Consider the following 23,106-nt stretch of genomic DNA (forward strand, 5'->3'; position numbering starts at 1 on the left):
GAAGCGCCGCCGAGTTACTACTGATAGAATTTGCCTCGGCTTATGTGAACAAGTACAGATTAGGATCTTAATTGGATTGGCCCCTTGCGCCTAATTGAGATGTGGTGTGCTTTTTAACGCCGATCGGAGCATCGTTTTTTTTTTCTCTGAATGAGTAAGCGGGATTAATAACCTGTTTCTGACCTGATGGGAAGAGCATTCTTTGTCATTAAGGCGATACGAGCGGTAAAACAAAACCCAGAGCTCAAATCTCCACTCTATTGTCTTGTTTATTAAACTTGAGGGATTATTGCTATTATTGTACATGTATATAAGAACCGTTGTTTTATTCTACCATAATGCCTGTTTTGAAGACTAAACGCCAACTGCGAAAAAGCTTCAATACCCCTCGTCTTGTCTCATACACCTGCTTAGACGAACCTCCTAGGTCTTCTCTATCAAGCATTTCTATGCATACTTGTGTACGGAACGCCCTCCATTCATCTTTCAAGAACGCAAGATAATCGGATTCAACAATACTAATTCCATCGAAACGTGAGACGACCCATCAAAATACAATGATTACACACACGTATCTTTGCTGAAGGCATCGACTTGGAACAAAAGCATCAGCGATCATGTAAAACGGCAGATATCACGGCAAACCTTACTCTTTTGCTTATTCAACCTCATTTCAAGTGCTAAATTCCCGTATTTCCGCTCTTTGAATCTTCAAAGAACATGCCATTGGCGGAGGAATGTGGAGAGGCATCACGGGAAGTTCCGAGATACGACTTGCAAATTTATTTCTATTTCGATAAAGCCCTTTAGCCCGCGGACATTCCGTGTGAGCTTCTTATATAACTATTGCCATTTTCAGCGGAGATTTCCGTTGCATCGACTACTTTAAAATGATTTGGAATTGAGAGAAGGTAGTGATTTCAAATGCGGCTTCACAGGCTGTAGTTTTCGCTCAGTTAGAATATTCATCTGTGAAATAAGATGCTGATATTTCACAAAGGTTTGATATTTAACTTTTGAGACTTTTCATCCTATATGTGGCCACGATCACTTCGATTTAACCCTCTTATTGCAATTCTACGGTAAACGTCATTGGAAAGAGCCAGAAAAGCAGCCAGGCAAGGAGGAGCCCATCAGAAAGGAGCCCATCAGAAAGGAACACATAAGAGAAGAAGACGTAAGAGAGGAACACATAAGAGAGGAGCCCATCAGAGAGGAGCCCGTCAGAGAGGAGCCAGTCAGAAAGGAGCCAGCCAAAAAGGAGCCCATCGGAAAGGAGCCAGAAAGGAGCCAGTCAGGCTATTTTACTCGCTACAAATTGAATAAAACTGCTGAAGAAAGTCTTTGTTCTTACTCACCATCTCGATTCCAATCCCACGTAAAACATTAAGGACAAGAGCCCGAAAAGTAGTCAGCCAAAAAAGGGAGGCTAGCAGCCATGCTAATAACGAATTGAAGAAGACTTTATAAAAGTCTTTATCCTCTTTAACAATGTGAATTAATAAATACAGTCGAGTGGATATTCAGAGATGATAATACATGCTGGATAACGGCAATTGCGTCTTTTGGTCTACATTATTCTTCACATTGTCTTCACTGCTGAATTTAACAAAACCTCCGCAATTCAGTGCTGCTGACCCTTCCAAGCAAAGGCATTGATGCAGTCGTCATCAGGATGGACGACGACTACCGCTCGAACTCATAAGAATACCAACCAGGCCCGATCTGCACACATCCCATAGATTCGTCGAGACAAATGAACATATACCTTCATTCGATAACGGCCAATTGTGTGACTATTCAACCCTTCTTACTAAGGAATCGTGAAGTGAAATCAGTAAACGACATCATACCGCTTAGTTGGGCCATGCGCTCACGTCTCGTATCCGAGCCATGTACTGTGAGGTGAGCACAAGAGTCATAGTGAGAAACAAGGAAAAGAGGGGAAAGAGAAATAGGTAATTAGTTGCGAGATAACACATGGCGCAGTCATATTTGAGACACGGCAACTAGTATTATTAGAGGGCTGCGTTAGCACATGACCCCAACCAAGTCGGGAACCAAGGCAGTGCCCGAAATTAACCTTAGTAGTTGATGTGCTCATAGTAGGTAATCGATGTGCTAATATTTCATCATCCAGAAAATTGACTACAGCTGCGATTAGTTGTGTTGTACAACAAACACAACAGGTAAACACCTTGTCAAGTCTGACGATGTCGTGGCCATCCTGGTTGACTGTGACAGAAAAAGCTAATTTGTCTGTTGGCAAACAAGGATAGTTAGTACAGCCGTTGTGGCCTATTTTCAACTCAATCTGCCTGGCCGATTCCCTTAGTTGCGTTGCTAGCCTTATGCCAAGTCCCAAAATGAAAGGAAAGTCCATTATTGGTAGGCAACATGGCCTGTTCGTCTTACATGCAGAGATAGCGCACAAGCTCTAAAACTGACACGACGAGAAGCGAGTCTTCTCAAAATAGTTGCTAAGACGCAGCTGCGATACTACGCGAGCATTGCATCTTTTTCTTTTGTCTATCACCACAGAAAGCTGGCTTGTAGTTGTTGGTGGTCAGCGCACATGAGTCGATTGATTCTGTGATGGTGAAATTGAACCCTGGTGAAAGATCGTCAGATCGTCGGATTGCATTCAATACTCTTCTCAACGGAGGTTGCATCACTTGAACTTTGCCACACTTTATCACATTGATAAACTGGGTCTGTACTTGAGTTCACAAGTGCCCTTATCGTAACAGCTGACATGCAACTCCTTGAGTCGACTTCACAACCGCAGGCAATTTTGGCGGCGAGAGCATCCACCCCCTAGTTCTCCGGTTGAGACTGCGCTGACTCATGCATGTCTGAGTCCACCTCCCAGCCATAGCTTATGTATTTTTAGAACAACTTTGTTCTGTAGTGGGACGGCGATTCCTACCAAATGTCCCCCAATTTTGGGCCAGGTCCATCTGCTGCAGCTAAAAAACAGGAAAACCGCGCTTCGCCACGATGCTAACTTGGGATCAGCACTGTCACAGAGTGAAACTCACACTCTAAGAAAACGGGCCGTGGCGAAAGCGGGTGGTTACAGTGGTTGAGTGGGCAAGCCTCGGCACTGGTTCCCTTTTTCCTTTTCCGTAGAAGGATAACCATGATCAGACAACAAAGATGGTGGTGTGCTGATGTGCCAGAACAGCCCAGCCAGCCACTTGCCACCCGAAAAGGATGGACGACATGGTGGCTCAATGAGGCTCTGAGGATCGAGTCTTACGATTCGATGCGGAGCAAATCGCGATCAAATAATAAGCACCAGTCGAATACGGCGGAGCAACAAGATTTTTGGCCCCCTTACTTGATACCATCCCATGCACGCAAATCCTGATGGGACTTGGTGCGTGCATGCGTGCCCTATGCGCACCTGGACTGCTGCAAAGACGCCATTTGATGATCACTTGTGTGTAATTGTAGCTGGTTGCGAAAGGGTTCGCCGCCTGCCGTGTTGCATTTCCGCCGTTTCATTAGGTAACAAGTAGGATGGCGCTCACGAGCGGGACGGGGGTGAGGGCTGAGCCGCGGTTGGTGCTTGCTTAATTGCACTTGGCATTGGCCTTCAAAGCTTGTTCTCGTGAGGAGCTACCCTCAATACGGAGCACGGCTGTCATAAATTTCTTTCTTTTTCCGGGGCCAGGAAATTGACGACTGGGACACGTCTCCCAGGTTGCTGCTCGCTCTGACGCGGCCTCTCCTGGCCCACCAGTCCCTTGTACGGAGAACCAATAGTAGGATTTTAGCACTGTAGGATTAGAATTCATTTGTTTGATCGAGTACACCGTCTTCTTTCTTGTGTGCCGAGAATAGCGGTTAAGCGTAGTAGACGCTGACGCTAAGCACTTAACTTGTCGACGTGCAAGCACGGGAGAGGCCAACAGAGACAAGGAAGCTGGGAGAAGCGGCTGCAAGTGCCGGTCGACACAGGCGAAAAGCCTGATCATGGCACGCCCTAAACAGAAGCTAAGATGGAGGAAAGGGGCCCCGTTCGGGAGGCATTGCGGCTGATGGAACGGCTCCGTTGGTTGGGTCTGACGGTGACCTCGTATTGGCCGTGTCCGGGACGGCTAGAGAAATTGCAACAACGGACTGCCTCAAAACAAAAGAACCTCCACTGCGGCTTGGTACAGTAGGCTCTGCCAAGTGATTGACAGATGTTGGTTGCTGCGGCCGTCTCAGTTGACTGCGCAATCTCAGACTTTGGTGGTGTTGATCGAGGTTGAAAGTGGCCCTGCAGATGCGTTCGTTTGCGTCCCAACAACGGCGTCCAAGGCACCACCGCTTGTTTTGTCGAAACTCATGTCTGTTTCGGGACCCCTGGTCCGTTGTGGGTGGCGCTGCATGGCTTGCATGGCATGGGAGGGGTCGTCGATATGATGAGACTGAGGCTACCCAGTCATGCATTGGCTGCATGTCAGCGACTTCACATGCTTCCCCTGCCGCGTATCTGGCCCCATGAATTGCACGGCGACAGTACCTCTCGGCTCGTGCATACGGAGTACCTGATGGACAAAGATGCACATGTAAGCAACGTCCTTGAAGCCACCTGTTTCAGACGGCGGGTCTGCATGGAACCCACTGCCTTGGCCAGCGAATTACACGGTCAGTAAGCAGCGCTATGGAGACGCCGACTTGCATGCGTTTGCAGAAGAAGAAACAGGGGTGCAGGGGTGGCGCAACAAGGAGCAAGAATGAGGCTCAAAGAGGGAAGAAAGCACGGGAGAGAAGGATGAAGAAGAGAGAGAGAAAGAGAGGTGGAAGAGGTGGAAGAGGTGAAGAAAGAAACATGGGACGATGTTGGTTAGAATAAAGAGCAAGTTGGAAGAAATTGAAGCCTGAGGAAAGAAAAAAAAAAAAAGGCAATGCACTTGTCAACCATGAAGTGGCTTACCTAACTAAAAATAAAACAACCTAATGAGATTGATGAAAAAAGCTCAAAGCCAACCGGCGTCTAAAGTCACTGGGAGGCGTCCATCCGGAGCTTGAATTGACAGCACCAGCAGCGCTAAAGGCCGGACCTCGCTAACTTCAGGGGACCAACGGCGCTGCCTGCGCCCTACGGCCTTGCCAGCGAGTGCCTGAATCCTGAATCGATCCCCGCGCCTCGTGGAGTTCCTGGAGCTGCACCTAGAGCGGAGCTAGAACAAACTGGAGCGCATGGACCCATGCTTGATGTGTTGATATTTTCAGCAGTCACTTTTCAGGATCTCTTTGCCTCCTTTCCTTTTCTTTCATATATCTTGCTTTTCCTTGCCTTGTTTTCCCCTTCCCCTTCCCCCCTCTCGTTTGTTTTCCATTCAATTCTTTAATTACTTGCCTCTTGCCTGAGTGTTGCAGCGGTGTGACTTGCATTGTATTTCTGCTTGCTGCTTCCCTCAGTCACTGCTGGCTTGCTTGTTGCGGGTTTTTCGGCTCCTTTCACTCTTTTCTCACTTTCCGTCTAGACAGCAAGTCCACATCAATTCCACCGATTCAATAGACCAAACTCCAAAAACACCTGAAGCTTAGCATCACTGACATTTGCCTGCCCCCATCGAATAAGAAAAAAAAAAGAAAGAAACAACCTTGAAGTTATCCCAGCGTCATCCAGATCGACCGAAACCATGTCGGACGGCGACGCCTTTGTCCCCACGGAGGTGACTGTCGTGGATCAACAACCAGCCCAGGGCAATGAGAAGCACCGGGCCACCAGCACGGAGATTCCCCTCGAGGAACAGCAGACCAATGTTCCGGGCTCCAGGATGGCGCCGTCAATTCCCCTCAACAGGCGTCACACGCTGAATCTCGAAGACTACTTCGCTGGCCCGCGAAACATGGACAAGCACTCCAAGTGGCCCCTGTTCATGCAGATGCACGGCAGCATCTTGCCCAAGATGATTGTGCCTCTCATCTGGATGTCCGCCTGGAGTGCTTGCGTCACCTGCATCTATGAGGTAGCAAAGAAGAACATCGCCGTCAACTCCATCCTCCTGACGGTTTTGGGTTTCGTCGTCTCCACCGGTCTCAGCTTCCGCGGTTCCACAGCATACGAGCGTTATGCTGAAGGTCGTCGTTTCTTCGCGACCCTGGTTACCTCATCACAGGCTCTTGGACGAATCTTCTGGATCCACGCCAAGGTCCTCCCTAACGTGGACGTCCGCAAGCAGATGCTCTACAAGATCAGCGCCATGAACCTGGTTGTCGCTTATGCTATTTCCCTCAAGCACAGCTTGCGTTTTGAGCCTTACACCGCGTACCAGGATATAGAGCATCTGGTCGGCCATCTCGACACGTTTGCCAAGTCTGCCACCTCCACCATGCCCCTCAATGGCGGCGTTGGAAAGAAGAACTTCTTCAAGTCCATTGGAGACTACCTCGGCCTCTCCTTTGCCGCTAGCAACCCTCGAAAGCAGCTCAAGAAGGCAGAGAAGCCCCTTGGAAACCTGCCCCTCGAAATCCTCAACCACCTTGCTGTCACCATTGACGACCTGGTTAGCAGAGGCCAGCTCCCTGTCCCCATGCAGCAGACCTTGGCTTACAACAACCTTGCCGCCCTCAACGACGCCTACACCGGCTGCCAGCGTGTCTTGAACACACCTCTCCCCATCGCTTACGGCATTCTGTTCCAGCAGATCACATGGCTCTACGTCGTCTTACTCCCCTTCCAGATGGTCGCTGTGCTCCACTGGATCACCATTCCCGCCACCACCGTCGCGTCTTACATCATTCTCGGCCTCCTCTTCATTGGCCAGGAGATTGAGAATCCCTTTGGCCACGACGTCAACGATCTTCCCCTCGACAGCTACTGCGAGCAGATTGCTCTTGACATGGACATCATCGCCTCGCACTCCAACTACAAGCCCGAGGACTTCTTCTTTAGCTCCGAGAACGTTCCCTTGTGGCCCGTCAGCGGTGCCGCCGCTGACACCTGGCTTCAGCGAAGCGAGTCTAAGCTGGCAGAGACCATCAGGACCAAGCCCAACAAGACGTTTGAGTGGCGACGCTGGAGGGGCGATAAGCTTGGTGACGAGGAGTCTGCCAAGAACGATTAAGCAGAGCACATGTACGACGATGTTGAGAGATGTGGTGAAAACGACATATGAAGATGAAGATGCAGACGTGGACAGGAATAGGGGTGGCTCGAATTTTTTCTTATCTTGAAAAAAGATGTTGATACTCGCTCTGTCGCGCTACAACACTCACCTCACAAGACACAACGGCAAAAGAACAAAAAAAAAGAGACTGGCTTTGGGATTACTATTTTTTTCTATTTTTCTATTTCATTTTGATGTCCAGGCATTTGCATTACAGGTCTTTTAAAAGGAAAATATCACGGTAGCACGGCGTCTTACGCAATTTTTTACGTTCAGGCCCGACGGAACGGTGGTATTCAGGGAGGGGAGAACAGGATTTTCTACACTCTCCCCACCGCTACGGAGGTCATAATCGGTTTTATCATATACACAGAGATATACATATACAATTCTTCTTCTTGTCAATTATTTATAATCATGTGCTACTGAGTTGTTTATGCCTGTGATGTCGTGAGAGGAATATGTCAATTTGCTTGTTTGTTTGCTTTCTTGGTTTTTTTTTTTGCCTGATGTTTTACGTCATTGAGAACTAATTTGCATTGTAATTGAGATATGAATACACTCTGGATTTACTACGACTATAAGCTGGACTCTGGATTCACTGCTACAATAAATTTGACTTTGGATTCACTACGATGGTGAGCAGGTGCTTTTAGTCTCATTCATTGATTTCAAAATTCGGTTTCTATATACAAGTGTAATGAAATGGACGAAAAAAAAGGAGAAAGACTCTTGAATCTTTCTATGCAAATGCAATGTGCGTCTTTTAGAGCACTGATGCTCCATCAGCGTATATGTTCTTCCCTCCACTTTTACTCTCAAGCCATTTTTAATATATAAGAAAAACATGTTTTCCATCGTTTTTATTTAGTCTTCGTCTTCCTCCCGCTCCCGGGCAAGCTTGTGTGACTGCTTGTCCTCTGGAAGCCATTTAACAAAGATCATGAGCGACATGGCAATAGGAATAAGTATGGCCCACACAAGATGTCCCCAGAGGATCTGGTTGTGCACGCCAATGGCGAATAGCACCGTCGACACTCCTGGTACAAAGGATCGGACGGCACTAGCGGCGGTCATGGCCAGGGCGTTGAGGGTGCCCATGACGTGAGGATTGGGCGATACGTCGTTGAGGGCGAGCTGGACTGCCGTAAAGGCCATGGACACGCCGGGTCCGACGACAGCGACGATGGGGGCGACGACCCAGAATGCTGCCATGGCGGACTCGGTGTCCGCCCTGAGGAGGAAGTTCATGACGACGTAGCCGGCGAAGAAGAAGGGGTATGCCACCACGCAGGCGGCCATGGAGCCCTTTGTGCCGATGCGGCGCTGCAGGAAGGGGAACGCGATGACGAGCCAGGCGGCCTGGGCGGCGCCCTGGGTGGCCATCCAGAGGGAGATGTGGAAGGCGGAGAATCCGACGCCGCCGAGCTTGACGGGCGTGTAGAGCAGCACGGGGAGGATGGCGGTGAAGGCAAAGGCGAGGAACATGACGTGGGTGTAGACCCAGATGACGACGGCGACGCCAGGGGCCTTGAGGAGCTCCCTGGTGGATAATCGATGTGGTCGAATTACTGGGCCTGCAGTCGACGAGGTAGTTTCAGTAGGTTCAGGCTCCAGAGTTTCTTCGAGATAGAATATACATAGAACGATGCTGACGATGTTGATCACGGTAAGTGCCACGCCGGCTAGGAGATAAGGATAGTCTTCAAGAAGCTGAATTCCCTTAAAGACGCTCGGGAACTGCTCTACCGGGTCTGCCAGCACACCGCCAATGATCGGTCCCAGGAAGATGCCCATGTTGTTGGCAAACGCAAACCAGCTAAACGCCACGGCCTGCGTCTCTGAGGTCGTGTGGTCTGAAAGCATCGTTCGAATCACCAAGCCTGAACCGCTAAAGACACCGGCGATGCATCGGAACAGGATCATCTGCCAGATCGTCGTCGAAACAGTAAAAAAGAAGGTAGCCACCGTCATTCCAGCCAATGTCCACAATAGGACGGGTTTCCTGCCAATGGTGTCTGCTAGATGACCCCAAAAGTAGAGCACAACCATCTGGGTGGCCGAGAAGAGCGACTCAATCAGGCCGCTGTAGAAGCCCACATCTGACTTGGGGAGGTTGCCGTTTTTAGCGACCATCTCCGCGATGAAGGGGAAGATGGCGAAGAAGGCGATTGGCTCCATGACCTTTGCAAAGCAGAGCAGGAAGACCTGCATCTTGGGCAAGGGCTTGCTTGGCTTGTGGTGGGCGCCATCCTCGGCTTCGTCTGTGGATTTGCCGGTGATGAGAGGAGTGTTTTCTGAGGGCATGGGCTCGGGGTCCATGAGGGTGAGATCTGAGGATGACGATGATATCGGCTCGGGCGGAGGAGGCGCCATTGTGGCGGTTGTGTGAGGTCTCTGTGGAAATAAAAAGTTGGAGTTGAAGACACGAATGGATATAGGAGACCAAAGAGGTCGAGTGAGATCAGCCGCGTCGACAAAGCAGTGCAAGAGATTTGATCTGCTTGGTCAACTGCTGGCCATCAAGAGCTGCCAGTTTCCAAAAACAAAATGCAAACAAAATGTAAAAGAAAGAAAAAGAGGAATGGAAACGAAATGGGAGGCAAATAAGCAAATCCTCCCGAAAATATGGACGAGTCACAAGAAGAAATAGGAAGGCGAGTCAGTTGAGATAAGCATCGGACTTATCATATAACCTTTTTTTTTTTTTTTTTCGCCGTCTAATGACGCAAGGTGTATTATCGATCTATGGCTAAGGTCTGGTAAGATTCCGTCTCGTCCACCACTGTCCCGACACCGCTGGATCGCTATTAGTCAACGCTAGAGGCGCTTGCTACCCCAAAAGACCCCCGGAAATCCCCCACTAACCGCGATATTACAGCGCACTGCAGCGGGCCAGCGGGGCAAATGGTGCGGCGAATCACCCCCGAAGTGCCCCCTTTCGGCGGTTGTGCAGGCGCTAGGACATGATTGTGTGCTTGTGCTGGTCGGTAGCGAAGCCGACAGGGCGCTGCCTCAGCCGCTCACCTACGCCCCGTGATGCGCTGCATCTTTGCTGAGGCACATCGAGGGTCATGAGAACAGCAATTTCGACTCCGATACCAGGACCGCTTATCTGCGTGATGGTGATTGTTATTCCCGCACCAGGGACGGTGTAGCCCGTATCGAACAGAGCTCCATAATAGCGCTGCTATTTCTTCCGTATTATGCGGGGGGACGAGACACGATGCCCCTCAACTGCTCCCCCTACCGTCACATTTCCTGGCCAATATGACAGGCAGCGTTGCGTCCCGGCTTCCGCTTTTCGGGAGGATCGATTGTGTGTGTGCCTATGTTATGCAAGGGAGCGAGTGTGCTTGCAACAAGCGGTATGGCAAGAGGTGGTATGGTAGGACGGGTTGGGGTAAATTGGCGAGCCCTGTCAAGCCTGTTAATTTGAGACTTGACAGCTTCGCCTAGTTGATGCTGTGCCCAGCTGTGTCATGAGATCGGCAAAGTTCATGCTCTGGTCAACTTCCAGCCGCGTAGCCGGCCGATGGCGGACTGTTTTGTTTTGAAGCCATCACGTTGACACAAATCGACAGCCATCGCTGCCTACAGGTATCTTGGCCCCTCGGGCAAGCTGCTGCCGGCAATGTTGCACTGACGAAAGAGGCGCACCTCGTCCTCCGCAAACGCCCCGACAACTGAGTGAATCAGGCTTCTGTTGTGGAAGATGACGAAATCGCCCTCCTCCCAGTCGTGCGCATACACATAGCCAGGCGCGATACCGGGCCGCTGTAGTCGGTGAACAATCTCCCGCACCTCCTTCAGGTCGTCGATAACCTCGCCGTTGCCCAGATGTAGCTTCCGAACCGCGGACGGGTGAATCTGCAGCGCCAGCCGGTCGTCCTGAGGGTTGCGCCAGCACATGGGCAGGATTTGGATTTTGTCTTGCTCAATCTCTGGCAGGCTGTCAAGCGGCACCTCTTTGCCCTCCGAGATAAGGCCCAGACCATCTGAGCGAGACTTGGCACTGCTCATCCACACATAGGGATGCGGGGCGTATTCGACCTTTGTGGTCATGGCGAACTGTTGGTCCTGCGGCGATAAGAGGTCATACATGGTGTAGCTAGAGACGAACGCCGTCGTCCCCAGAGGGACGGTCAGCTCCTCGCCCGTGTCTTCATATCGGATCGTCTGCTTGCGGCCGCCGGGGACCTGGGCCGCGAAGAGGGTTGTGGCCACCGGAGGGGCAAGCCCATACAGCGCGGCATCAATGTGCCATCTGTAGAACCGGGTAAAGTCCAAGTCTTCCTCGTCTGGTATAACGGTGGCGTGGAAGGTCTTGTGGTGGGGGTGCCGCAGCTGAATATTCTTCAGCCCCTCGTACTCCTCCACGAAGCCGTTTCCAATCACTTGGACCTGTGGCTGGTGCGGGATTGTCTTGAGGTCTGGATGCAAGATGGATCGTTTGGCGTCGAGCGTCTTTCCGTGGCCGTAGGAAGCTGTCGCCTTGGGGTCGAATCGTTGGGTGATTTCGTATTGCGCCTTGGAAGAGGCGTCATGCTGTGCCTTGAAAACAAGGACTTGGTATCTGTACAGAGCTTCCTTGATGATGTCGAAGTCGGCGTCTGATGTTTGAAACTATTAGCTGTCGTGCCAATGTGAAACAGGAGGGGAGGGGGCGCACAACAGCCAAGGCTCCTTACCTGATATCTTGTTAACGTTGACGCCCTGCACAACCGCTCCGAACCGAACCCCCGATCCGGGCGGATGCGCAATTGGCTGTATCGAAGCTCTGGACGCAACTGTGGCGTATGATGCCAACTGACGGCCGGCTGTGCCAATCTTTCGCAGAGACATTGTGTTGCTAATTCTCGCTATCGTGTCTCACCAAAGATGCAAGTCTTAAGATGACGGAATAGTATGGGTGGGGGGGGGTATCGGATTCTTCTTATGCTTGGTCGTTGGTTAGCTGAGAGACGGCCGAAGCTCGATTGTCAGCGAGGTGGGTCGCGTAAATAAGCTCTTGCCGAGAGCTTCCTATCTCTGTCACTTTCGTATAGGTACGAGTAGATGCTCATACTCCCGTATTATCCATGCTTAATTGACATCTCTCTTTAATAGGCGCATTCCATTCCAAAGAGTACTGGCGGATGTCGCCGGACTGCGCGCCCTTTGCGTCGAGCGAATTGCAATAGATTCGTCGGAGGGATCCACCAACTGATAAGACATGGACGAACCTTCATTGATAGCGCCAATGAAGGATCTCCGAGAGATGATATTCGTGGCCTGCGCAAAGTACTCGGTCTTCCTGCTTACAACATAGGAAATAGAGTTATTAGCACACGTTGAATGTAATAAGCTGATATCGGCTGATAGCCTTCTGTAAAGTGCGATGTCGGACTGAAGTCGTCTCTTCGCACATGTTGCCGTTCGGTTGGATTTCGGATCACCGAAGGCGATTCTCCGTATGCACCGTCTGATTCAATGACCTTTGGACATCTTATTACTGACAACCGTCAACACACACATTCGCAAGCAGCGTCTCGTTGTCTTTGTCATTAACACGCACGGGGAGGAGGTCCTTTATAATGGACATTTGAGAAAACAATGGATACTGGTCATCAAAAGACCAGCTCCTGCGCAAAGCTACATTAGCCTTACGCCTTCCTTCCGTCATGGCTATTTATGTTGCTGCATCGTCCCTTGCCTGCAGCTCGAGGCGGCCAATCCCAGCCCTCGCCATGGTGAAGAGTGTGGGCGGTCAGAATCTGACATTGAACATCAGCGGCCCCGCCAAACCATCTTGTAATACTGTAGTTGCTTGCATCCCAGGGTTGACTAATCCCAGATACTTTGCTTGTCCGCTGAGCTTCAAACCTTAAAAAGAATATTCAGTCTCATTTAGTTGACTAATATAATCCCAGGGATCCTCAATTAAGTTAGAAAGCCATGACTCTTGGGCTAAGCTCATAACAAGATCATCCGGAACAATATTATCTGCAGTCAAACCAGGAAGCTCTTCTGCGATATCCTCTTCTACATTTAGATGGGTCATGTTCGTAGCCATCTCTGTCCACATTAGCATCCTGATTGTCTTAAAAAAATGAGGCCCTTTGTTGAACAATCCCCAATTTGGTCCCTCATTACCCACTATCCCAATCATCTCCAATGCACGTTCAGCCTTCTCGGAATATTGATCAAGAATTTGAATCACATCAGCACGTTTCCTGGTTTCGAATAGATCCCAGCCGGGTTCTTTGAGCGTGTTAAGCTTGAAGAGAACCACGAGGCAGTGGGTAAGCTGAGTAACGTAATCAACACTAATACCAACCCAATCGAGAAGCGGTAGATCGTCAAACACAGCTAACAAGTGCTCAATTACGGCCAGAGCCGATTCGAGGTCTTGAACTCTTCGAAGTTGAATTCCATTATGTTGATTATTACTTTCCTTATGCCTCAGAAAGAATTCTTTTATTTTCAGTTCGGTGCTGAGCAGATAAAATTTCGTAACCCCTAAACAGTTTCAGTATACACTTATGCAAGTATGATCTAATGAGGCTGAAATAGCTCCATACTCTCTGATTGAAACTCGTCAGGTAAACTTTGCCTGATATCGTCAAGCTGTCTAAGCAGTGATGTATATAGAAGCCTAGATGGCGGGCTGAAGCCTCCAATTTCTATATTCTCGTTTTTAGGACAAGTAATCCCATTTGTAATCAATTGGCATCGTATTTGAGTCGTTAAGAGGATATCAAGGCTCGTCTCAGTACCTTGACTCAAAACTCGAGCACAATCCTCTAAGTATAGTGTCCAATCGAGCGGATATGTTTTTCTGTACGCTGCCCACGTACTATTTCTCATTAGCTAGATGACTTTCCATTTCAATCTCTCTTTGTGCCACTGAAACTCACGCAGAGGTAAGATAGTACAATGCAGCAAATGTGCGACGTTCCTCTATGGTTCGAACGGGCCTTACATATGTCTGGCGGGTTAATAGACGGCTAGGTTTGTCACGTGGTGATATCCCAGGGGTTGTATCTTTGTGTAAATCAAGTTCAAACGCCATGGACACGGCCATCTGGGTAAGCATGGTCATGAAGGGTTTGTCTTTCTTAAAGTAATGGGACCTGAGTCAATTAGTCTCTGGTACGTATTTAAAAGGTTTCAGTGTAATAAACAAATGCATACCAAGAGGCAAAGCAAATTATACCGAGAAGGAGATCTACATTTGCGTGATGTTCACATAAGACTCGTTGAGAGATAATTTTCCAAATATGATCTGCGAGATCGAACTGCTTTGAGACGACCTTCGTGGTTAAGGCGATTATGACAAGCCAAACGAAAGGCTTCTCCCTATATAAATCTGAAGCAGATGTTGTGGTTGGAATATGAATAAATGGAAATGCGGGGATAAAAGCACGACGAAATGTTGCCAGTTGCTCCTCGGCATTCAAAGCCGTGATGCCATGAATAGGCACATCGCCAGCAATTAGTAATTGAGGGCTAGTAGCGCCCGACGGTGAATCATCTGCGCTCTCGGCTGGCCGGAGCAGGTGGACAGCGCTTTCAGTCGTGTCAATAACGACTTCTGGACCACGTGCAATCGATGGAGTGATAGGATTACGCAGCGAGTTTATGTTCGATAGAGTGGTGTTATTACTTGGTTCACCTTCGAGGGTTTGTTCGACAAGCTGTTTGGTGGATGCCTGGGAGCGCAAAATGGATAAAACATTGTCCAGCTTCTCTTCTAGTAGATTCCTGGGTGGTGGCGGCTGCACTGATCGAGAGGAAGCCTTTTGAGTCCTGCGTTTGCGTATAGACGACGTCTGTTCGCAAGCTTTACCAAGACGATGGCATCTGGATACATGTACTCATGAATTAGCGCCAAGGGCTTCCAAATATGACTTGGGGTGAAGTGGATCGGAAATGCTAATACGCCCTCACCTCTCACATCCCGAACCATCAGACCGATAGAAACATTTGCATTTGGCTCGGGAGCACGCCACGCATGCCCTTCCGTATGGTGCTGGAGCCAGCGACCCCGCCAAAGTTGGTTCGTGGGAGGTATCGGACTCCATCACTTCATCCTGGCCGAAACCAATTCCGTTGCATTTGGATCAGTCAGAGCAGGATGCTCGATTCCACACTAGCAAAGCACAAAGCAATAGGAAACGAATCTGACGAGTGAGCCGCGAGGGGAGGGGGGGTTCGATGACTTAAAACCCGCGGATTTGGTTAAACCCCGTGCCACTTCCAACCCCGCGGGATTCAGCGTGCTTGGGATTGTGTGTACACAGATTGAAAACACAGAATGAATACTGTGAGAAATTTCGAAAGTTACTTTATGACTACAGTTATGGCAGAGTAGAGCGGCATTAACACAGTAATCGAATTTCCGTATATATATGCTAAGTTATCCCTTTCTTTTGCTCAGAACTCCCTTACAGCTTAAAAACAATAACTTGAACTTCAACCCATAATTTGCCTACGATTCGAAACTTGCAGTTGACGTGCCCTAAACTTTCAATCTTTTTTCCTACAAACAAGAATGCCATTCACCAAGCCTCACAGTCTCCCTTCCGATGGCTATGATTCACAGACAGCCTGGCGTGATATTCAGAAATTCCTACCCGATCGTCTTCACTTCACGCCTGAACATTGTCCAACAGAAGAATGGTGGGAGCATAAGGGATACAAACTACACTTGGATCGATGGCGTAATTCAGAAGCCAAGATTCGATTGATACTACATCATGGTGTTGGAACCAATGGCCGCCAAATGTCCATGATTCTTGGAGTTCCTTTGCACAAGGCCGGCTTCGAGCTTGTCGCTCTCGACATGCCTGGCTACGGCTGCACAGAAGTGTCCGATGGCCAGGTTTGGTCATATGATGATTGGGTTCAATTATCAAGCGATTTCGTCGACCACGAAATGAAGGCGGATCCGCGGCCTATTGCTCTCTACGGTCTGAGTGCTGGTGGAATGCTGACCTATCATTCTGCCGCTCTCAATCGGAAGGTCAAGGGCATTATTGGCATGACTTTCCTTGACCAGCGCATTCAGCAAGTCGCCGACGCAACCGCGAGAAACATTCTTATGAGCCGAGTGGGACTGCCCTTCACTCGCGCTGCTAACGCAACACCTTTCGCTCGATTTAAAATACCCATGTCGCTTGCAAGCAAAATGTCGACGCTGGTAAACAACAACGATGCCTTACGGATTTTCTTAAATGACAGCACTTCAGCAGGCTCATCTGCCTCGATGCATTTCTTAGCAACATACTCTCAATACAAACCGGCGATAGAACCAGAAGCCTTCGATGTGTGCCCGGTCCTGTTAACCCAGCCTGCACAGGACAGATGGACGCCCTTGGAATTGAGCGAACTATTCCTGCCTCGAATTACCAAGGTACCCGTAAAAACAGTGCAGCTTGAAAATGCGGGCCACTATCCCCTTGAGGAACCTGGACTGCAACAAATGGCGGACGCTATTATTGAGTTTTTGAACGAGATAAGCCTCTAAAGCAGACATAGATTATATATATCTTTTAGTATTATATTTTATAAAGATAATTTCTTCTTTTTTTTTTTTTTTTTTATATATTTTAAAGCCCAGATTAGTGGGATTCATGCAGGGTAGTTGAATTTTGCTCGTTACTTTTGACGTGGGATTGTAGCGCTGACTCGAGCCGTCTATTCGGATACTGTCATTTTCCGTCGCAACCTAGTTCTGCATTTGCTGCAGACGCTGTTTTCTTATTCTTCGTGCCAGGATTCCAAGAATAGGTGCTTTTATGCAGCTCATCAGGAGGAGCCAATTATACTTGTTCACTGATTCTTGATTACTTCGACCCCGTCAGACTTCATTTGTCACTATACGAGAACGTGAAATCATCACGCCCTTCTTTGGCTGTTTACAACTACAGGTTCCACACCGCCATCAACTCGGGTTTCCCATTTTCCGAGCAGACTATATCCGTTGCATGTGCTTAGTACGAGTAACTAGTTGTTTGCGAAATGGCCTGGCAACAACACATTAGCGGTAGATCTGGGCGCATGGGACGGAACACATGGATCCGGCCAGACATTGAGAGCAGCCCGGGTAGTGGAGCATTGAAGATCCTGCAACATCACTTGTTGGTGGTTGTTGGGCTCTAACACTTGCTCAAAAAAGAGATGCTCGGTGAGCAACACAATCATGAGTAATGAAGATATCAATATAACGTATGGATGCCCGATATTACTTCGGTTGGACAGCATACATGGATCGAATCCTTCCGGATATGCAGCCACAGATACTCGTAAGATACCCAGTTGACACGGCATAACAGCAGCCAACTGCCGATGGCATAAATTCCTTGACTCGTGATGAAGGGTGGATGATGGATGGAACTATTTTATATAATACAGACTCATATATTTCTTATTAGGGATTACACCATGTGAGTGACTTCTCCCACAGAACATAGTGACCTTGGTGCCACTTGCAAGCATACGTAGAATATAATGCCTCGTTTCCCCAAGATAGCGGCAGGGGACTTCGATCGACGCCTGGAGCTGGGCTAGAACGATGGCTATCTTTCACCCTACTGTAAGGGTTAAAAACTCCGGGTCTGGTCCCTCTGCTAGCAGATGGCACGATGTGATGACAGGTGTGGTTTGTGGTTAGCTTGTCCGCTGTAGAATCGAATGCCGCTAGGATGCCGCCGCCTGTGAAGAATCGATGCCACCACAGCGCAAATCTGAGTGCACGAGTGTCATTAGACTGACTGGGGATGGATCAATGACTAAAGATTCAATGCAAAGATGCAAGGCGCATGCACCTAAAGAGTAGCCGGTACAGGCCAAGAAGGCTCAACTTGCCTATGACGCTCAGCCACCAACCTGTTATCTGTTGGAAAGTAAGCGGTGGCTTCAAGCAGGTCGTTTGACGGCTTGCATGATGTGTGATTGAGGTCTGGTGTCAAACCTAGTGGCCGCGATGCGCTACGACGTTAACCTTCCCTTGGAGCGGTGAATGGACGTCCATTACACCAGCTGTGTTGCTTCCATGGACCTGTATTTACCTGTTGATTCACATCAGATGTGATGAGAGGTTTCAAGATGATGGAAAAGCAGTTCCTTGTATGTATCTTGCCAACTAGATGAGACACACGACATCACTCATGATACATACATTCGATGTTACATGTCCACTACTTATCGATAGCAATCATCGCCTGAACCCCAATTGTACGAGCACTCGTAGTGTGATGCAGGGGGAAGGTATGGAATGGAACTTTTCGACTTCCAGAAAAAAAAAACATGAACCACAATCAAGTGAAAACTCCTGTCCCCACGCATTGGGCGTGTCAAGATTGTCTCTCCATTCAACCCATGACTCAAGTCACCAGCCACCATCACCGCAGCGTCAAAGCCAAGCCCCAAACATCACATCAGTGCCAGCTTCGTCTGTGTCTGTGTCGTGTGCTGTGCTGGGATCAACATTGGACGGCAGCCCGATGCCATGACGACTCGCCCAAAGTCCCGACCGAAACACGCAAGGGTTCCACCACCAACTCGGCCGGTCCTCCCTGTGCCGTCAGATGCAACCAGGTTTATATTAGCCAGGGCCAGCGGCATCAATCCGAGCCTTTCTTGAGCAGCGCGACACACTAGCGGGGGCTCCGCCGCAGCCCTGGGATTGGATCGGGTGCAAAGTCAGCCGTTTGAAAGGGGACCGATATTAGTTGCTGGGTAGCGATGCTCTAGATTCGTCTTCTTGAGAAACCAACTCAACTCTGTTTATTCTCGAGGGAATCGCCCCCTCCACCATGCCATTTTCCCACGGCCTCTCTTGTGGGATACGGAGAGAAGGATGACATACTAGCAGCCTCAGCAGTCACTCCGAGCTACAGCGTGCCAGCAAATGGGCTCGTCGCAACAGCAGCGCAGCAGTGGCGCGACTGCGGCTCAAAATGAGATCGCGCCAATGGCTTCCATAGGTGAGTAGGTCTGTCTATTACAGTTCAATTCATGACCCTCTCTCCCTCTCTCTTTCTCTTTCCAAGATGACAGTTTTCAAATATGCAATGACTTGCTGGAATTATGGTCACTGACGGAAAACCCCGCCACAGCCTGCCTGGTCTGCAGATCAAGAAAGGTACGCAGAGCCCACTGAGGCCTTGGCTATTATTAGCAGGGAGGAGCAATCTCGGAGACTTCGAGTTGCTTTGGGCCTCATGTTTTGCCATTCAGCGCATTTCTCACCAGGGTTTTCCGGATTAGGTCAAATGCGACAAAACCATGCCAGAGTGTCGGAATTGTCTTCGCCTGGGAGTCGGATGTCCTGGGTTTAGCCCGCAGAGTGAGTTCATCTCCCGCAAAGAGATGCAAAAGTCGGCAGATGACATCTTCAAGGCTGCTGGCGTTGAAAAGAGAAGGGTGGGGTCCTGCGAAGAATGCCGGTCATCCAAGCATCGCTGCACCAAGACTCGGCCGTCGTGTCGCCGATGCATCCTGCGCCATCTGCCTTGTGTCTATCCTTCAAAGCCGGATAAGCAGCAAGAGCGCGAATCCTCTACTCAACCCGCCAGCTCCGTCGCAAGCTCTACGGCTGCTGCTGCGGGGCTCACCTCAACTGTATCAGTTCAACCCTTAGAACCTGGCCAATGGGCAAATCCCGCACTTTTACACGCCTTTGGTGTGAATATTGAGAGGTAAATGAGGATATCCGATGAGAGCTCTTTGTCAGAGCTCAACTGGTCGTCGCCACAACCTCATCAACTCATCAACTAATGTCCTTTCAAGTTTGTGCACAGATACTCTACCAAAGGATCATGGTCTGCGACTTCGCCTAATTAATGCCTTCTTCGATCGATCTCACCACCTTCGTTGTCTGACTTTTGTTCATCAACCTTCCTTCATGCAGTCGCTCGAGTCGGCTAGTGTAGCTCAGGATTATGGAGAGCCACTGCTCTATGCTATGTGCGCCCTTGGCGCCAGGTAAGCAATTATCTTTCGTGCTGCATATGAGAGGCAACCTAATCAACTATCCGGCCCCAGACACATCTACTTTGATGCGACGTTCACCCTAGATAGCCCCGATCGCGACTTGCTCCCAAGCGTAATCCCTGGGCAAGCATGGGCTGAGAGGGCCAGAAAGGAGATATTAGGGGAGATGCATGCTCCCACAGTCCAAAATCTCATGGTAAGGCTTACTCGAGCATTTATTAGTCGCCTATTCCGCTAAAACTAACTTGTCTGATAGACAGTAGCCCTTCTCTGCGAATATGGGCTTCGTGAGGACCAGCATGCTTTGGTCTTCATTTTGCTGGCTTTTCTGCATCGCGCCATACGGTTACTGAGCTTGGATTCGCCACGTCCCCTTCCCAACCATCCCACAACAGCTCAGATGATGCAACGAGAAATAGAAAACCGCATCGTCTGGGCCAGCTTCGTCATTGATAGCCTTGCTGCTAATGGCGTTGAAAAAAACATGTGTTGGAAAGATCACATACCAAGCATTCCCCTGCCTTGTTCCGACGATTGTTTTAATACATCTCAGCTTTCCGCACCGAGGCACTATCTTTTGCAGATTGAAGACTCGGGAATGCAGACCGCCATTTCGGAGCTAGACTTGTCGGCACTATTGGTTGTGGTTGTGCGATTGAGAACAAAAGTAATGCAGTAAGTTGTTATTTCGCTTCTCACAAGCTTTTCCGCTTCTGTTCCGTCCATCGCTAACGACTCACCCCCCTCATTTAGACTCATTCGCGTTGCCGACCCTGGCATGCGCATCTGGGAGCCGTCGTCGCAATTCGTCACAATCATTGATCAACTCATCGCTCTGTACAATAATATGCCAGAACGATATTATTTAACGGATGATAATCTATACGTGCTCAAAGATAAAGGAATGCTTGGGGGTGTCTTTGCTCTACATCTCTTTATCCACGCCGTCATCTTCGATCTCACCCGCATTTCACTAGCCGGCTTCAGCTTCCCGCTGGCACCAGCCTTCAAGAACTCACCAGTTGAATTCCGCGCACACTGCCAAAGTTTATGCCGCTTCCATGCTAGCCAAGTTTCCGATATCATCCGCACTGGATTGAGCTTCAATCGGGGTGCTTTCGACGACCTCTTTTGTCCCGATGCGACCATTGAATCGACCAAAGTACAGATCATCTTCGCTGCCACTGTGGACCAATCCCCCCAGACCTTGCAGGTCACTAGAGATAATATCATTAGCAACTTGAACTTTCTTTTGACCATCCATAATCGTGGAAAAGAGGCACCGACACAGTTTGTGAGCTTTGATCGGCCAATTGATGTATTCGCTATACGAGTTGCTAACAGCAAACCAGATTCGTGGCATTATTCCACTATGCCATCTCTTTGGCTTTCGAGACATTGCAGAGCGATATCAGGAAACACTTGGGTTCGTTATTAACCTCTGATATTTTCCAGTACGTGCTGTTGACTGATATCCACCTTAGCATACCGATCGATCCTGCTGAAGTCACAGGATCAGCCGATGATCACCACCTTGTAGCATTAGCCTCCTTCCGACGAGGGAGAGTGCAGCTTCAAGAATCTCAAGCGACGGGAAGTGCCAAGACGATGTCTTCAGGAAACGACAACAAATCACCGTTAATCCACGCAAGTCAAAGCGTCATCTATGAAGAGGCTGTGGACAGGGGCAGCGGCGGTGATTTTACAAGTTCGCTGCCAATCCTAAGGCCAACGTACCCCCCGATCGAGGTAGCACCTGAACTTTTGAGCCAAAGCTTGGCTCAAAGAAATCCCCTTCAAATTATGCCATCTGCAGGCGTCATGGTGCAAAATGGAGCCATTTTGCAGCCTTCAGTCGACGACTATGTTAAAACAGCAGATGAAATGTCAACATATCTGACATGGGGAATGACTGAAATCCCCCATTGGATGAACCTGCCTGATCCAATGCCCCCGGGGTGAGGAACGGGTGTCTGCTAATCTTAATAACTTCAACAAAATGACTCATGTACTTCAGGGACTGTCACACTTTTATTCCAACCGGTTGTGGATAAAGGGCAGAAGAGGAGAAGTTACATTTCAGCGGTCTACCATTGCGAAACAAAGAATAGTCGGAATCTGAGGCTGCTATGTGTGACAACGACCAGGATCTCTCGAGCAAAGCACCTCAAGGGTACACCCCAATCACAGTAAAGCACCACAGGTCTGTGCTTATGGTTACCGCAGCGACTTGTGCGCAGGACTTCCTGTTGAAGCAGTGAGAATGGCTGCAAAACCGATATCCTTTGATGTGAAGACTAGCGGCGAGCCTTGTGTTGAGATGAGGCTCAGGCGATACTGGACGAAGGAATGTGCGGCAGGCAAGAAATGAATGCCATGTCCTCAAAAGTCCTTGGCCAAAAATGAATCCCACTGTTTACTGCACTCTGCAGAAGTAGATCAATCCCATGAATGGGTAGAAAAAGAGGTTGAACTTGATAGATGGGCGAGGGGGATTCAACAGCCTGTCCATCTTGATATCTTCACTCAAATGCAATATTGTGATATTGTAGTTCAAAACTGAGTCATTCAAATGGTCAACATGACATAATTGAGCCTGATATCGTGTCTATATACCATTTCACTATATAACACCGCATATAGTCTTGAAAGCTATTTTTCGTTGTGTAAAGAGGAGAGAGGAGACCCAATGTAGTCTCCCCGACTCCGTATCCACATCACATAGGGAGATATCTCGACTGATGCCTCAAGGCTCTACAGGCATCAAACCCGCGACAAGAAACGCCATCTTCCTTCTTATTTAAGTACAATTTAGCCTATGATAACCAATTTCAATACCAACCAACAACGGCATCACATCACGGTATGACTCAACGGCCACCAGCCTGGAGAGTCGAGACCGAATTAGGAAAAGACTGAGACGCTGCTGCAACTTGCGCGTGTCACCCAACGCCCCAAAACCACGAAGATAAAATGGTCGCTGCTGCCGCCGTGTTTTTCGTTTGAATCAGCT

The 23,106-nt window shown here is 49.1% G+C and overlaps 7 protein-coding genes across 7 annotated transcripts; 3 read left to right on the top strand and 4 right to left on the bottom strand.

Moving 5' to 3' along the window:
- Positions 1-3,578: 3,578 nt before the first annotated feature.
- Positions 3,579-3,983, bottom strand: M431DRAFT_490746 (hypothetical protein; the record flags this gene model as incomplete). Its single annotated transcript, XM_024916829.1, has 1 exon — positions 3,579-3,983. The coding sequence occupies one exon, from the start codon at positions 3,981-3,983 to the stop codon at positions 3,579-3,581; it is 405 nt and encodes a 134-aa protein (XP_024778801.1).
- A 1,797-nt stretch (positions 3,984-5,780) lies between these two features.
- On the top strand, positions 5,781-7,070 carry M431DRAFT_74112 (hypothetical protein; the record flags this gene model as incomplete). The annotated part of the gene is made up of 1 exon (XM_024922194.1): positions 5,781-7,070. One exon carries the CDS (start codon positions 5,781-5,783, stop codon positions 7,068-7,070), a length of 1,290 nt encoding a protein of 429 aa, XP_024778802.1.
- Positions 7,071-7,750: 680 nt separating this feature from the next.
- Positions 7,751-9,826, bottom strand: M431DRAFT_504090 (hypothetical protein). The gene has a single exon (XM_024918408.1). The coding sequence runs from the start codon at positions 9,486-9,488 to the stop codon at positions 7,980-7,982; it is 1,509 nt and encodes a 502-aa protein (XP_024778803.1). The 5' UTR covers positions 9,489-9,826; the 3' UTR covers positions 7,751-7,979.
- Positions 9,827-10,706: 880 nt separating this feature from the next.
- Positions 10,707-11,957, bottom strand: M431DRAFT_75215 (hypothetical protein; the record flags this gene model as incomplete). The annotated part of the gene is made up of 2 exons (XM_024922317.1): positions 10,707-11,725; positions 11,804-11,957. 2 exons carry the CDS (start codon positions 11,955-11,957, stop codon positions 10,707-10,709), a joined length of 1,173 nt encoding a protein of 390 aa, XP_024778804.1.
- A 2,050-nt stretch (positions 11,958-14,007) lies between these two features.
- On the bottom strand, positions 14,008-15,178 carry M431DRAFT_490750 (hypothetical protein; the record flags this gene model as incomplete). The annotated part of the gene is made up of 3 exons (XM_024916830.1): positions 14,008-14,227; positions 14,289-14,957; positions 15,045-15,178. 3 exons carry the CDS (start codon positions 15,176-15,178, stop codon positions 14,008-14,010), a joined length of 1,023 nt encoding a protein of 340 aa, XP_024778805.1.
- A 470-nt stretch (positions 15,179-15,648) lies between these two features.
- On the top strand, positions 15,649-16,623 carry M431DRAFT_13512 (hypothetical protein; the record flags this gene model as incomplete). Its single annotated transcript, XM_024912527.1, has 1 exon — positions 15,649-16,623. The coding sequence occupies one exon, from the start codon at positions 15,649-15,651 to the stop codon at positions 16,621-16,623; it is 975 nt and encodes a 324-aa protein (XP_024778806.1).
- Positions 16,624-19,385: 2,762 nt separating this feature from the next.
- Positions 19,386-22,055, top strand: M431DRAFT_1779 (hypothetical protein; the record flags this gene model as incomplete). Its single annotated transcript, XM_024913096.1, has 7 exons — positions 19,386-19,798; positions 19,890-20,084; positions 20,145-20,289; positions 20,350-20,768; positions 20,847-21,387; positions 21,446-21,519; positions 21,578-22,055. 7 exons carry the CDS (start codon positions 19,386-19,388, stop codon positions 22,053-22,055), a joined length of 2,265 nt encoding a protein of 754 aa, XP_024778807.1.
- Positions 22,056-23,106: the final 1,051 nt, after the last annotated feature.

Source organism: Trichoderma harzianum, assembly GCF_003025095.1.
Source record: "Trichoderma harzianum CBS 226.95 unplaced genomic scaffold M431scaffold_2, whole genome shotgun sequence".
NCBI lineage: Eukaryota > Fungi > Ascomycota > Sordariomycetes > Hypocreales > Hypocreaceae > Trichoderma > Trichoderma harzianum.

What these genes read in the sequence shown, in the direction of transcription:
- M431DRAFT_504090 (XM_024918408.1), bottom strand. Translation starts at nt 9,488, where the DNA reads ATGGCGCCTCCTCCGCCCGAGCCGATATCATCGTCATCCTCAGATCTC.